This window comes from Heterodontus francisci, chromosome 25, assembly GCF_036365525.1.
Source record: "Heterodontus francisci isolate sHetFra1 chromosome 25, sHetFra1.hap1, whole genome shotgun sequence".
Classification (NCBI taxonomy): domain Eukaryota; kingdom Metazoa; phylum Chordata; class Chondrichthyes; order Heterodontiformes; family Heterodontidae; genus Heterodontus; species Heterodontus francisci.
Genome location: NC_090395.1, coordinates 25,664,784 through 25,680,260, shown reverse-complemented (window position 1 = coordinate 25,680,260; position 15,477 = coordinate 25,664,784). Strand labels below are relative to the sequence as shown.

At 42.0% G+C, this 15,477-nt stretch overlaps 1 protein-coding gene across 1 annotated transcript in view; it reads right to left on the bottom strand.

Annotated features, from left to right (window-relative positions):
• Window positions 1–4,396: 4,396 nt before the first annotated feature.
• sike1 (suppressor of IKBKE 1) overlaps window positions 4,397–15,477 on the bottom strand; it is a 34,479-nt gene continuing 23,398 nt past the window's right edge. The window contains exon 6 of the mRNA XM_068057001.1: window positions 4,397–11,586. Within this exon, the coding sequence (XP_067913102.1) occupies window positions 11,494–11,586 (93 nt within the window). The 3' untranslated portion in view covers window positions 4,397–11,493. The remainder of the gene's footprint in view (window positions 11,587–15,477) is intronic.

Genomic DNA, 15,477 nt, shown 5'->3' with positions numbered 1-15,477 from the left:
CATTAGCCAGTGGCCTTTAGAATACAACCAGTAGTGTAATGGTACCTCTATTGTTTAACTCAGATTCAGTCCTTGACCCCTCCAGGATATGATCTCTCCAGCACTATAATATTCTCCTTAATCATTATGGCCACCCTTCCTCCTTTCTTCCCTATCTTTCCTGAACATCTTGTATCCAAGAATACTTAGTCCCAGTCCTGCCCTTTATTGAGCCAGGTGTCATTGTATAACATTGTATTCCCACGTGGCTATTTGTGCCTGCAGTTCAACAACTTTAATTACTACACTTCATGTGTTTACATACACACACTCAATCTAATTTAGTACTTATTGCATTACCTCTTAGTTTGACCCCACCTAATACCATACTAGTTCTTAATTGAGTGCTATCTGCTTCTCCAATTTCTTTGGGTGCCTCATATATGCTTCTTATGGCTCAGTTGGTTGCACTTTCACCTCTGAATTAAAAAGGTTCTGGGTTCAAGTCCCAATCCAGACACTTAACCACAAAAATCTGTGCTGATACTCCGGTGCAGCACTGATGGAGTGATACACTATCAAAGTGCTGGCTTTTGGATGAGAGGTTAAACCAAGGACCTTCCCCCACCCCACCCCCTCAGGTGGACATAAAACATCCCATGGCCTTATTCTGAAGCATAGCAGGGGAGTTACCCCCAGTATCCTGGAAATATTTATTCTGCATTGTAATAAAAAGTTTTTAAAGTTATGGTATGGCAGTTCAGCTTGGCCAAGTGGAATGTACGTCCTGGGGTATATGGGAAGTCATGGACGCACTACGTGTCCTAGACGAACACATCTGCTGGAAGTGTCACCGGCTGCAGAAGCTTGAGCTCTGGGTTTCGGAACTCGAGCGACGACTGGAGTCACTGTTCTGCATCCGCGAGGCAGAGGACTATGTGGATAGCATTTTTAGGGAGGTGATCACACCGCAGGTTAGGAGCATGCAGGCAGAGAGGGAATGGGTGACCTCCAGGCAGTCTAAGAGAACTAGGCTGGCAGTGCAGGAGTCCCTGTGTCTATCTTGCTTGCTAATCAGTTTTCCATTTTGGATACTGGTGAGAGTGATGGTTCCTTGGGAGACTGCAAAGTCTGTGGCACCACGGGTGGCTCAGCTGCACAGGAAGGGAGTAAGAAGAGTAGAAGAGCAATAGTGATAGGGGATTCAATAGTCAGGGGATCAGAGAGGCGTTTCTGCGGCAGTGAATGGCAGGATGGTGTGTTGCCTCCCTGGTGCCAGAGTCAAGGATGTCATGGAGCAACTGCAGGACATCCTTCTGGTGGAGGGTGAACAGCCAGAGGTCGTGGTCCACATTGGTACCAATGACATAGGTAGGAAGAGGGATGAGGTCCTGAAAGCAGATTTTAAGGAGTTAGGAAGGAAATTAAAAAGCAGGATATCCAAAGCAGTAATCTCAGGATTACTCCCAGTACCATGTGCAAGTGAGCATGGGAATAGGAGGATTGATTGATTGAACACGTGGCTGGAGAATTGGTGTAGGAGGGAGGGCATCAGATTTCTGAGGCATTGAGACTGATTTTGGGGTAGGTGGGACCTGTACAAGATGGACAGGCTACACCTGAACAGGACCGGAACCAATATCCTCACAGGGAGATTTGCTAGTGCTGTTGGGGAGGGTTTAAACTAGCTTGTCAGGGGGATGGGAACCTGAGGGATAGCTCAATTGGAAGGAAGCCGCCAACTTTAAGGGCATTTAAGTGGTCATTGGATAGACATATGGATGAAAATGGAATAGTGTAGGTCAGATGGTTTCACAGGTCGGCGCAACATCGAGGGCCGAAGGGCCTGTACTGCGCTGTAATGTTCTAAGGAGGTAGAAAAGTAGCAAGTGACATTAGAAGGCAGGCAAAACAAAGGCAAGCATCCCCTAGGCTTAGAATGCAGAATGTCAAGAAGGTTAAGGGCACTCTACCTGAAAGCACACAGCATTCGCAACAAGGTAGATGATTTAAAGGCCCACATAGAGGGTATGATCTAATTGCCATAACGGAAACGTGGTTACAGGGTGACCAAGACTGGGAACTGAATATTCAAGGATATTTGACATTTAGGAAGGATAGGCAAAAAGGAAAAGGTGGTGGTGTTGTGTTGATAATAAGGAACGGGAACAGAAGAACAAGATGTGGAATCTGTTTGGGTGGAGCTAAGAAATAGCAAGGGGCAGCAAACATTGGTAGGAGTTGTTTATAGGCCAAACAGTAGTGGTAGTGTAGGGCATGGTATTAATCAGGAGATTAGAGAAGCATGTGAAATGGGTAATACAGTAATAATGGGTAACTTCAGTTTACACATAGACTGGGTAAACCTAATGAGCACCAATGCTGTGGAGGACGAGTTTCTGGAGTGTGTTAGGGATGGTTTTCTGGAGCAGTATGTTGACTAACAGACTAGAGAGCAGGCTATTTTAGATCTAGTTTTATACAATGAGAAAGGGCTAATTATTAGAGATGAGTGACCATAATATGATAGAATTTTACATTATATTTGAGAGTGAGGTAGTTCAATCTGAAGCCAGGGTGTTAAAGTTGAACGAAGGAAATTATGAAGGTACGAGGGGCAAATTGGTTAAGGTGGATTGGGAAAATATATTAAAAAGGTATGACAAGACATAAGCAATGGACAGTCTTTAAATAAATTACATACTCTAAAGCAACTATACATTCCTTCAAGGCACAAAAACCCCCAAAAGTAAAGGCAGTCAACCATGGATAACAAAGGAAGTTAAGGATTGTATAAGATTATAAGTAGCAAACCTGAGGATTGGGAGGATTTTAGAATACAGCAAAAGAGGATGAAGAAACTCAAAGAAAGGGAGAATGGAATATGAATGTAAGCTAGTAATATAAAAACGGACTGTAAAAGCTTCTACAGGTACATAAAAAGGAAATGTTTGGCTAAGACAAATGTGGGTCCATTACAGGCAGAGTCAGGAGGATGTATAATGGGGAATAGAGAAATGGCAGAGAAGCTAGATGATGACTTTGTGTCTGTCTTCGCTGAGGAAGACACAAGAAATCTCCCAGAATTAGAGATCCAAGGGATTAGGGGGAAATGAGGAATTGAAGGAAATTAGTATTAGTAAGAAGATTGCATTGGAGAAATTAATGGGGCTGAAGGTTGATCAGTCCCCAGGAGCTGATATTCTACATCCCAGAGCTTTATATAAAACAGCAATTAACCTGATCAAATAAAAAAAACAGAGCATTACTGGAAGGTACCCAGAAGTGCTTATTAAGCTGTGATCTAAATTTTAATCATACCAAGGGCCCGAGTAGTAGAACAAAAGGCCATTAAGGGCAGTTATTCATTCTTCTCTCATCTACTTACCAGTGGCCACAGCAAGAGCAGCATTGGACGAAGGCAGGCAGCAGCTCTTGCACCTGCCTTGTTGGTCAGTTTATGGAGAAAGGACATAAAGGATGGGAAAGCATATAAAAATACCTGAAAACTGAATTAAGACTAAGCACATGGCAACCAAAATGTGATATAAATAAATCCTGATTTTACACATTGTAGTCACAATACCTGATGCAAAGTGGGAAAACCTCATTGTATCTAGATGAAGATTCTCAGAAACATAAACCCTGTACTGTTGAAGCAGAAGGCTGCAGGACATAATCTCACCCAGCCAACTACCCAGCCTCCCATTCACATGATCTGTTTCCAGAATATCAACTGGTGTTTTGCACCAGCTACTGAAAAAAAAAGACATGTATTCATAGAAATGCCTTTCACAACCACTGAATGTCTCAAAGTGCTTTACAGCTGATGAAGTACATTTTGAAGTGCAGTTACTGTTGTAAATGTAGGAAACATGGCAGCCAGTATTCGTGTGGCCAACTCGCACAAACAGCAATGTAGTAATTACCAGATAGTCTGATTTTTGTGGTGCTGATTGAGGATTAAACATTGGCCAGGACACCAAGGATAACTCCCCTGCTCTTCTTCAAAATAGTGCCATGGGATCTTTTACATTCACCCGAGCAAACAGATAGTGGCTCAGTTTAACATCTCATCCAAAAGATGGCATCTCCAACACTGCAGTGCTCCCTCAGTACTGCACTCGAGTATCAGCCTTGATTTTTGTGCTCAAGCCCTAGAGCAGGTCTTGAACCTAGAAACTTGTGACTCAGAGGTGCGAGTGCTACCAACTGAGCCACAGCTGACAATATTGTTACGGTTAGGTGAGGAGGGGGTCAAAGCTTTTCCCTCTTCTTGTTTGACCACAACAGGTTTAATTCGTTTTTAAAGTGGATGTACTTGCCAATTCAGTGAGTGTTGGATTATTTACGTATTATGATCAAAGAAAGAACTATTACAACGGTTTTCTTGAGTTTAGCAAAGAAAGAGGTTAGCTTTATTGTACTTAAACCGATCTAAGTAAAATAATAAACTATGCTCCAACTTTCAAACATACGCACACTCGTGGTTCACACACAGAAATAGGTTACAAAGTGGGGAAGGGTAGATTGGTCGAGTTAGATTCCATAGAAAAAAGGATATATAGTCTGTGGAGTTTGGTGATTCAGCTGGCCTCTAGCTGAATTTGGTGGTCCTGAGGCTTCCGGTTTGAAGAAATGGATGGCTGATTCAGTGGGTCTCTTGGAGACGGCGATGCAGATGATTTCCTTCAAGGGGTCTCTGGTTGCAGCTAGAGTATGCAGAGGTGGTCACAGTCAGCAGGCAGGGTTCGAAACTTGCAAGCTAGAATGGAGAAAGGAGGGACCCCCCCCACTTGGGTTTGCATTTGTCAGAGTCCAGATGCTTTTCAGCCTGCTGCAGAGAAGCACCAGCTTAAGACACACAGATTTGAGGGGTGCCGGGGGGGGTGGGGGTAAGGCTTGTCACATGACAGTTGCCCAGTCATTCAAGCATGTTAGTTAACAATGTATTTCTTCTTACAACTTAACAGCCCATGTTTGGGGATTTCTTTCTCACAACCAGGGTCCCATTGTTCAAGTGATAGTCTTGAAGCCTTGCTAATTGGAACAGGCAGTTCCCTTAAATTTGCCAGGTCTTTGTTCTTGCTAGGCAGGGGCAGACACTTAGTTTCCACCTCACAGGCCTTGGAATGTAGGAAAGAGTGTTGCAAATTAGGTGGCCATCTTAAGCTGCTAGCAAAGTCACCTTTTATCGGTTCATCCAGTTCCAGCTGGTGGATTAAAAAATTATCATTCAACATAGCACATTGGCGTGACAGTTGAGAGGGAACTGAATATGATCATAGAGATTTGGATCCAATTTCCATTCCACAAGTCTACACTTATCCATGCCATAACACATTATGCTACAGAAATATTTTATTTTAATGAAGAGATATGTTTGCCAAGGTGAAGGATTTACCTGGTTTACATACATACCACCTTGATGAGGTGTTAAAAATTCATCTGAATCGCTACTTCTTTGCATAAACCACCTCACACCAGTACAGCTGAAACATACCCAGTGACATTTCATTCCCCTACTTTGCGGTTTGTATCAAGCTTGAGTAAGTGGAATCACTGGACCCAGATCTCAGGTTGTAGTTGAAGGAAGGTTATAGAGAAGGAATGTTATAAAGAAGCAAAGAATCAGGACAAATTTACAGAGATTGTGAACTTCAAGCAGAATTCTGACAGCAATGCAGGACTTATCACACATATTCTACTTATTAAAACAAAATGAAATACAGCAAATTTCAAATCCCCAATTAGTCATGTAAAACCCCACCTGCTAACTGAAACAGTAGGAGAGGTCTTATTACTGCTCACAGTAACCAGTTTTTTTTTTTTTAAAGCAAGCAGCAATCAGCAATTTGCTCAGTTGTTTCTTAAAAGGCATTTTTACAACAGTTCTTCTTTTCCCTCCTCAAAGCATGAATAAAAGGACAAAAGTTGTAAGCATTCTGACACAGAACGGTCAACTCCAATTTTAAAATGCCTCAGTCCAGCTGCTCTAGTTACTGCAATTCCTGCAATGCAGAGGACATGAGGTATCACTTCATTAAAAGGTATGAATTTAATTTCACTGAGTAAAGTCTGATGAATTGGTTTGGGACACTAATACAAACACAGTAACCTTAATGCACTACTAAAATTAGAATCAGTATTTCAATTTAATCTCAATATTCACTCTTTTTAGCGTCCTGCTGGAGATGACATTAAACTATTGAAAAACATGATTCCAGATTTTAATGTCGTGTGACAAATGAATGGAAAATCAACATGACCCTGTAAAATTACCAACTCAAGATGGACTGACACCTGTGATTCCACACAACACGAGTTCCCAATCCCATCTATAGTGTTGGAGGAGGTACTGAGTAGAGCACTATCGCCCTGTGGGGGAAGGATGACAAGTCCCCACGTCAGTCATGCACCTTGTTGCGATCTTCCAGCTAGAATAACAGAGGTCTGGGAGTGAAAGGGGGACAAACTACAGGGGAAAAAAAAATCAAAATAGAGCATCAGGATTGCTCCCATATCCCATAATTTCTCACATGAAACAAAATACTGTGGATGCTGGAAATCTGAAATAAAAACCCTTCTGATAAAGGTTTATCGACCTGAAACATTAACTCTGTTTCACTCTCTACAGAAGCTGCCAGACCTGTTGAGTATTTGTCAAATTTAAATTAACTCCTGGTCCAAAATACCGCCAGCTGCGAAAGAGGATGTCCAGTCAGTGCTTTGTACTAACATTGGAAACTGTGGGAATTTTTTATATCTTCACTATCACTAACTAAATCATAAAAAACTGACAATATTTATTATTGCTACAAATATGAGAGGAAATGTTCCCACTGAACAATTATGTCATCTCATGGATGCACTTCATATTCCATGTGGTCAGCAAGAGTTTGCATGTTCAGGGCACTTAGTGAAATGACAGTACAGAGAAAACAGAACAAAGTACTGTACTTTCTAAATCAAACAATATAGACATTTTGGCAAGAATGATCATTTTGCAATGGAATAAAACTTTTTTCCACAGAATTTATGAGACCAATTTTTTCAGATTACTCTCTTCTTACTCCTTTTTTTTTTAAACCAAATGTCATCTCTTTCCCTGAATGTTTTAACTGCATGGTGCTGTATACTTCCAGGGGCACCCACCTACATCGCATCTATCTGCCCACTAATCATGGCTGAGCCTCGACAATCTTTTTCAACAATGGGTCAGCGCAGCCAAGCCTGATGCTATCTTCATCCCACACGCACATACATCTACTTTCCAGCAGTGGTGATTGGTTAGCAATCAAGTGCAGTAACCTTGGCAGATTTTAAGCTAACTGGCCTGTAGTTTCCTGCTTTCTGTCTCCCTCCCTTTTTGATTAAAGGAGTTACATTGTCTATTTTCCAATCTAATGGAACCTTCCCAAATCTAGAGAATACAATGGCATTAAAGCTAGTTGCCACACCTCTACAACAAATGGAACGACCAGGATAAAATCTGGAATCTTCCCAATCTGGATGGTCCAAATGCTCACTGAATACATTCACTGAGAATCGGGCAAGTCAGATAACAAATCTTAAATTGACTGACTGTTTTGGTTGAACCTTTATGCTCAACTACATGAAGGATGTCTGGACCATATGGATCTGGTGTCACTCCAGACAGCTCCTCTAAATTGATCACATTACATGCCTAAATCCCAATTTTGGGTTAAATTTCCATCCTTACACCAGCTATGCTCATGTACTCTTTCAAAGCAGGTGTTCATTTGTACTGAATTCTAGGTGTGCGCCCAAACTTATTAGCATCCTGGGTCAGTTACCAGTCATTTAACGTTGGCCCAGCATGGTTGGAAGAAACTTCCATTAGTCTGGGCTAAATTCAAAACTAGGTCTAAAAAGGTAAGCTTTTAAAAATTAATTATTGGGATATGGCATTACTGGCTAGCAAGATAGTTCATGCATTGGTTTTGATTTTCCAAAATTCTCTAGGGAAAATGTTAGAAGCTATTATTAAAGACGTTACAGCAGGGCACTTAGAAAAATTCAAGGTAATCAGGCAGAGTCAACATCGTTAAGTGAAAGGGAAATCATGTTTAACAAATTTATTGGAGTTCTTTGAAGAAACATGTGCTGTGGATAAAGGGGAAGCAGTGGATATACTGTACTTAGATTTCCAGAAGGCATTTGATAAGATGCCACAAAGGTTATTGTGGAAAATAAAAGCTCATGGCGTAGGGGGTAACATTTTGGATAGAAGATTGGCTAGCTAACAGGAAACAGAGAGTGGGCATAAATGGGCCATTTTCTAGTTGGCAAGATGTAACGAATGTTGTGCCACAGGGATCAGTACTGGGGCCTCAACTTTTTATAATTTATATAAATGTCTTGGATGAAGGGACCGAAGGTATGTTTGCTAAATTTGCTGATGACACAGATAGGTAGGAAAGTAAATTGTGAAAAAGACAAGAAGGCTACAAAAGGGATTATAGACAGGTTCAGTGAGTGGGCAAAGACCTGGCAAATGGAAAATAATGTGGGAAATTTGAAATTATCCATTTTGGCAGGAATAATTTGAAAAAAGAGTATTACCTAAATGGTGAGAGATTGCAGAGCTCTGAGATGCAGAAGGATCTGGGCATCCCAAGGCATGAATCACAAAAGGTTAGTATGTAGCAAGCAATTAGGAAAGCTAATAAAATGTTATCATTTATTGCGAGGGGAATTGAATACAAAAGTAAGGAGGTTATGCTTCAGCTATACAGAGCATTGGTGAGACCACATCTGGAGTACTGTGTACAGGATTGGTCTCCTTATTTAAGGAAGGATGTAAATGCATTGGAAGCAGTTGAGAGAAGGCTTACTAATCTAATAGCTAGAATGGGCAGGTTGTCTTATGAGGAAAGGTTGGACAGGCTAGGCTTGAATCCGCTGGAGTTCAAAAGAGTAAGAGGCGACTTGATTGAAACATACAAGATTCTGAGGGGTCTTGACAGGGTGAATGTGGAAAGGATGTTTCCTCTTGTGGGAGAATATAGAACTAGGAGTCACTGTTTAAAAATAAGGGGTCACCCATTTAAGACAGATGAGGAGAAACTTTTTCTCTGAGAGTCATGAGTCTTTGGAACTCTTCTCAAAAGGCGGTGGAAGCAGAGTCTTTGAATATTTTTAAGGCAGAGGTAGATAGATTCTTGATATGCAAGGGGGTGAAAGGTTATTGGGGTAGGCGAGGATGTGGAGTTGAGGTACAATCAGATCAGCCATGAACTTATTGAATGGCACAGCAGGCTCGAGAGGGCAAGTGGCCTACTCCTGCTCATATTGCTTCTGTTCTTATGGGTCCTTTCATACTGCAGAGAGAACTGCAACAACTCTCCACTGCTAAGTTCCAAGACTGATAGTTTTGTGTTATGGGCTGTTAGACCTGTCCTTTTTGACCATTTTTGGTGACTTACTTGTATATTTATGATTCTGTAAACAACATTTGGTGCAAACACTCAGGGACGCTTATATCTTGAAACATTTGTTAAATACATTCTCATTGTATTTGGACATTTACACACTTTAGGCCTTGGCTGAGTAAGTTAAAAGGTTCCAGCATTAGTTCCTCAATCTTCTAAATGATTAGATGAGAGATAAGCAGAGCTCCCATCACTCAAATCCCAGGCCCCTCTTAGTCTGACAGTCAACTACAGACATATGCAGGTCAGGCAAAGCAGTCGCTAAATTTTTTTTTAAATTTGTTCATGGGATGTGGGCATTGCTGGCTAAGCCAGCATTTATTGCCCATCCCTAACTGCCCTTGACAACTGCAAGGCTTGCTAGGCCATTTCACAGGGCAGTTAAAGAGTCAACTACATTGCTGTGGGTCTGCAGTCACATGCAGGCCAGACTGGGTAAGGATGGAAGATTTCCTTCCCTAAAAGGACATAAGTGAACCAGATGGGGTTTTTTTTTTTTTACAACAAGCGACAATGATTTCATGGTCACCTTTAGACAAGCTTTTTAAAAATTTGTTTTCAATTAATTTTAAATTGTCCCAGAACAGAGAGAAACTGCCATTTCAATCTGGATAAAATATTGTTGTACTGACCATCTGTATTTTTAATCAACAGCAACATTTTCCAAAATATTCTCTCACAGCAAGTTAAGTGCATAATAAGTAATGATCAGAATTCAAGGATGTGATCATTCTGCCCACAATCACACAGCTGCTTAAAATAGTTGAGGTAAAATGAGAGGCAAAAGAAAACAAGAAAAACAAAATTAAAACTGCAGGATTGGTTTTGCGTGGAGCAGGAACAGCAGTTGGGCCAATGCCCTGTCTTTGCTTCATAACTTTTATATACAATCCAAGTGATTAACTGGCAGAGACAGCAAAGGATCGAACCATTACAGTTCAGATCTGCTTGAGCCTTCACTGTAATCATATTCAGGCATAACAGAGAGGGGCAGCATGAGCACAAGTTTTGAGTACTTGTTGCCCTCTATTTCACACTCCACCCCACCAACCATCTCTCCTGAAGATACTAGGCCATATTGGGATGACATGCTGACAGCAACAGCAGTCCTTCAGTGCCTTATCCAGGCAGCCATTCACTCTGTGCAAGCCTGGGACAGTGGGCATCAGGAGGCAATATACTGTGTGGTATCACAGCGGAGTCTGATCTATCCTTACCCAAGGTCCACACATATACTTTATAGTAGGAGTCAAGGAATCATGAACAACATTCTTGGCTGATTTATCCCCATTAAAGAACATTAAGGCCAATGGTGCAGCCTTGGCTGTGGCTGAGATTAGCTAACTCAGCAAGGTCAAGCATAGGGCTTTCTATATATTTCATATATAACAAATATATATAGTACACAGACACTCTCTCCCCCCCCCACCCGCCCCTTAATATTTCCCACTCATTATTACGTTTTCCATGAATGATTTTCCCTGCATCACTTTCAGGTCAGAATTTTGAATGCCAGAGCTGCTGACCCAGTGATTTTCTTTTTGTTTCTCCATTGGCTCATTGCACAGTGCTCTAAAGATCTTGAGGCAATCTTCCTTGATAAGAGGACCAATAAATTTAGCAGAACTGGACCAAGTCTGAGGTGCTTGTCCTGTTGGAGGATTAGGTAGCAGTAAGCAGGGCATGAAGAGATCCACACGGTTAGTTTGACAAGTCTTCTTACCAGAAACAGATCGCATGGAGACGAGTGACAGTCATGGTGGGACATAAATATCAATGTGTGAACAAAAATGCACTTTTTTTTGGAAAGGAAGTTGTCATGTGTCACCTATAAAATTCAAACTTTTTGCTTCAATAAAATTTCCCCAAAGACAAAAAAAGCACCATAGCATTCAAATTTTACACGGAGCTGCACTGGTTTCCAGTTGAAACTTAGATCTTTGTTCCAGCCTCAGTAATATCTACAGTGACACAACCAGCTATGAACTGCAGGCACTGTTCGAATGGTTGCAAGGCAGTGCAGGAACCTAATTTGGGGCCTGGGAAGCACAGCAAACAGTTACTTTCCAAAGTGAGGAGGCTGGTGAGGATTCTCTGGGAGCAATATTTCTTTACTGAATGACACAAGTTCCCGTAATTCTTTATTTTCAAGCTTGAAAACAAGAGAAAAAAAATGAATGAGACTTTGTGCAGTTTAAAACACATTAATCAGACATTGAGATTTTTCTTATACCCTTTTCTCTTTTCCTTCCTTTTATCTTCTGAAGGTGCGACTCTCACTGAGCTGAGTCTGTAAGTGCCAACACTCCAACACAGTGAAAAAGTCAGCACAGATAATAGCATTCAACATGATATCACAACCAAACCACACCACATCCTCCATAGATGCTGTCTGACTCGCTGAGGATTTCCAGCAGTTTCTGTTTGAGAACAAGATTAGGTTTGGCTGTGATACCCCTGTTGTTGAATATCTTCCAACTCACTATCTGGACTCCCATAAAGAATGGCCACAGACACAGGGTCAAGAGAGATGGTGGAGAGGTAGAGCTGAGTGCTGTCAGTGTATGTGGAAGTCAAACCCATGGCTGTGGATGTCATAGCCAAGGGGCAGCAAGAGGATGAGGAAGAGGAGGGGATAGATCTTGGGAAACTGCAGGCAATGGAACAGGGCTGGAGCAGTAGATGTTCCAGCTATGATTTTCTAGGTAAGAGTGGAACCAAGTGAGGGCAGTCCCACCAAGCTGAATAATAGAGGACAGAGGTCAAAAGCTACATAAAGTCTAGTCACCATGTTGCAGGAAGGATGTGATCACACTGGAGAGGATACAGAGAAGATTTATGGAGGACATTGCCAGGAATGGACAATTTTAGCTATGAGGAAAGATTGGATACACTGGGGTTGTTTTCTTTGGAATAGAGGAGGTGAAGAGGCTATTTATTGAGGCGTATAAAATTATGAGGAACCGAGATAGAGTAGATAGGAAGGACCTATTTCCGCTAGCAGAGAGGTCAACAACTGGGGGAACAAATTTAAAGTAACTCGTGTAAGGCTTAGAGGGGGAGTTGAACATAAGAAATAAGAGCAGGAGTAGGCCATTCAGCCCCTCAAACCTTCCCCGCCATTCAATAAGATCATGGCTGATCTATCCCAGGCCTCAACTCCTCTTTCGGGCCTGCTCTGCATAACCCTCGACTCCCCGAGATTTCAAAAATCTATCTACATCCTCCTTGAATACATTTAATGACCTAGCCTCCACATCTCTGAGGCAGAGAATTCCAGAGATTCACTACCCTCAGAGAAGAAATTCCTTCACATCTCAGTTTTAAATGTGTTCCCCCTTATTCTGTAACTATGTCCCCTAGTTCGAGATTCCCCCACTAGCAGAAACATCTTCTAAACATCTATCCTGTCAAGCCCCCTTAAAATCTTATATGTTTCAATCAGATCACCTCTCATTCTTCTAAACTCCAATGAATAAAAGCCTAACCTGCTTAGCCGTTCTTGATCAGACAACCCCTTCATCCCAGGAATCAGCCTAGTGAACCTTTTCTGAACTGCCTCCAATGCTAGTATATCCTTCTTTAAATACGGGGACTAAAACTGTACGTAGTACTCCAGGTGTGGCCTCACCAATACCACATCCCTATTTCTAAACTCTAACGTCCTAGCAATAGAGGCCAAAATTCCATTTGCCTTCCTAATTATTTGCTGCACCTGCATGCTAACCTTTTGTTTCATGCACAAGAACACCCAGATCCCTCTGTACTACAGTGTTTTGTAGTCTTTCCCCATCTAAATAATAATCTGCCTTTTTATTCTTCCTACCAAAGTTGATTACCTCACACTTTCCCACATTGAACACCATCTGCCAAGTTTTTGCCCACTCTCAACCTATCTATATCCCTTTGCAGATTCTTCGTGTCCTCATCACCACATGCCTTCCCACCTATTTTTGTATCGTCAGCAAATTTGGATACATTACACTCTGTCCCTTCCTCTAGGTCATTAATATAGATAGTAAATAGTTGAGGCCCTAGACCGATCCTTGTGGCACCCCACTAGTTACGGCTTTCCAGCCTGGAAAAGACCCATCGATCCTGACTCTCTGCCTTCTGTGTTAGCCAGTCCTCAATCCATGCCAACACATTGCCCCCAATACTCTGAGCTCTTATTTTGTGCAATAACCTTTTATGTGGCACTTTATCAAACACCTTCTGAAAATCCAAATACACTACATCTATTGGTTCCCCTATATCCACTCTGCTTGTTATATCCTCAACGAACTCTAACAAATTTGTCAAACATGATTTCCCTTTCATACAACCACATTGACTGTTTGTTTGCATTATGTTTTTCTAAATGTCCTGCTGTTTCTCCCTTAATAATGGACTCTAGCATTTTCCCCATGACTGATGTTAAGCTAACTGGTCTATAGTTTCCTGCTTTCTGCCTCCCTCCTTTCTTGAATAGGGGCGTCACATTAGCGGTTTTCCAATCCGCTGGTACCCTACCAGAGTCCAGTGAGTTTTGGTATATTATGACCAATGCCTCCACTATCTTTGCAGCCACTTCTTTTAAAACCCTTGGATGCAGGCCATCAGGTCCTGGCGGCTTGTCTGCCTTTAGTCCCATCAGTTTGTCAAGCACCTTTTCCCTCGTGATAGAGATTGTTACAAGTTCCTCCCTCCCATTTACACCTTGCTCATCTATTATTGTTGGGATGTTTATAGTGTCCTCCACCATGAAGACCGATGCAAAATATTGGTTTAAATTATCTGCCATTTCCCTGTTCCGTTATTAATTCCCCAGTCTCACCCTCTAAGGGTCCCACACTTACTTTAGCTACTCTCTTCCTTTTAAAATACCCGTAGAAGCTCTTACTGTCTGTTTTTATATTTCTTGCCAATTTACTCTCAATCAATTTTCTCCCTCTTCATTAGTTTTTTTAGTCATCCGCTGCTGGTTTCTAAAAAATTCCCAAACCTCTGGCCTACCACTCATTTTCGCTGCATTGTACGTCTTTGTTTTTGATTTGATACTCTCCTTAACTTCCTTTGTTATCTTAAAGTCCTTCCTTTTGACTGGAATAAATGTTTGCTGAGTGTTATGAAATATCTGCTTAAAAGTCTGCCACTGCTCATCTACTGACTTCCCCTGTAGTCTATCTTCCCAGCCCGCTTGAGACAACTCTTTCTTCATATCTCTGTAATTGCCCTTGTTTAAGTTGAAGACACTGGTTTGAGACCAGAGTTGCTCACCCTCAAACTGAGTTGAGGAGAAAGGTTTTCATCCAGAGGTTGGTAGAGGTCTGGAACTCCTCCTGAAAAGGGTGGTAGAGGCAGAAACCCTCACCACATTTATATAAGTACTGGGCTATGCTCTTGAAGTGCCGTAACTTATAGGGCTAGGGACCAAGAGCTGGAAAGTGGGATTAGGCTGAACAGTTCTTTTTCAGCCTGCGTACACAGGATAGGCCTAATAGCCACCTTCTGTGCCATAAACTTTCTGTTTCTAAAGAAGATAGTGTGGTTGACTGGTTGCGGAGCGGTTGGGGGTGGATAATGTACCACAGGCACAGAGGATCTGAGTTAGGGCTGTTTCAGTGCTGTGGCCTGGTTAGAAATTAGATTTGAGTGTTAACCATGGAATTGCAGGAAAGAGGAGCATGAAATTGGGAGCTGACCACACACTCAAGGACAAAAAAGGGAATTTGGAGATGCAGCATTAGTAAATAAGGAGGGGTCAAGGGGAATGGGGGCTGGCCACAGTGAAGACCTCAGATTTGAAAGAGAGGGGTGATCATTTACAACATCAACCAATGTCGGGTCAGGATAAAAATTTGGGCGGTCAGCAGTTTAGAGGGAATGGGATCAAGGGAGTAAGGAGGTGGGTCTCTGGGAGGAGATGAGCTTGGGAGATGGTATGAGGAAAGATAGCACAGAAAGAGATGCAAGTTCAGGTCAAGGGCAAGGGCTAGGGGAAGGTCAAAGAGGAGCTTGGAAAACAAGGGAGGAGAGGAGGTTGGGGGCGATGGGGGGGGGG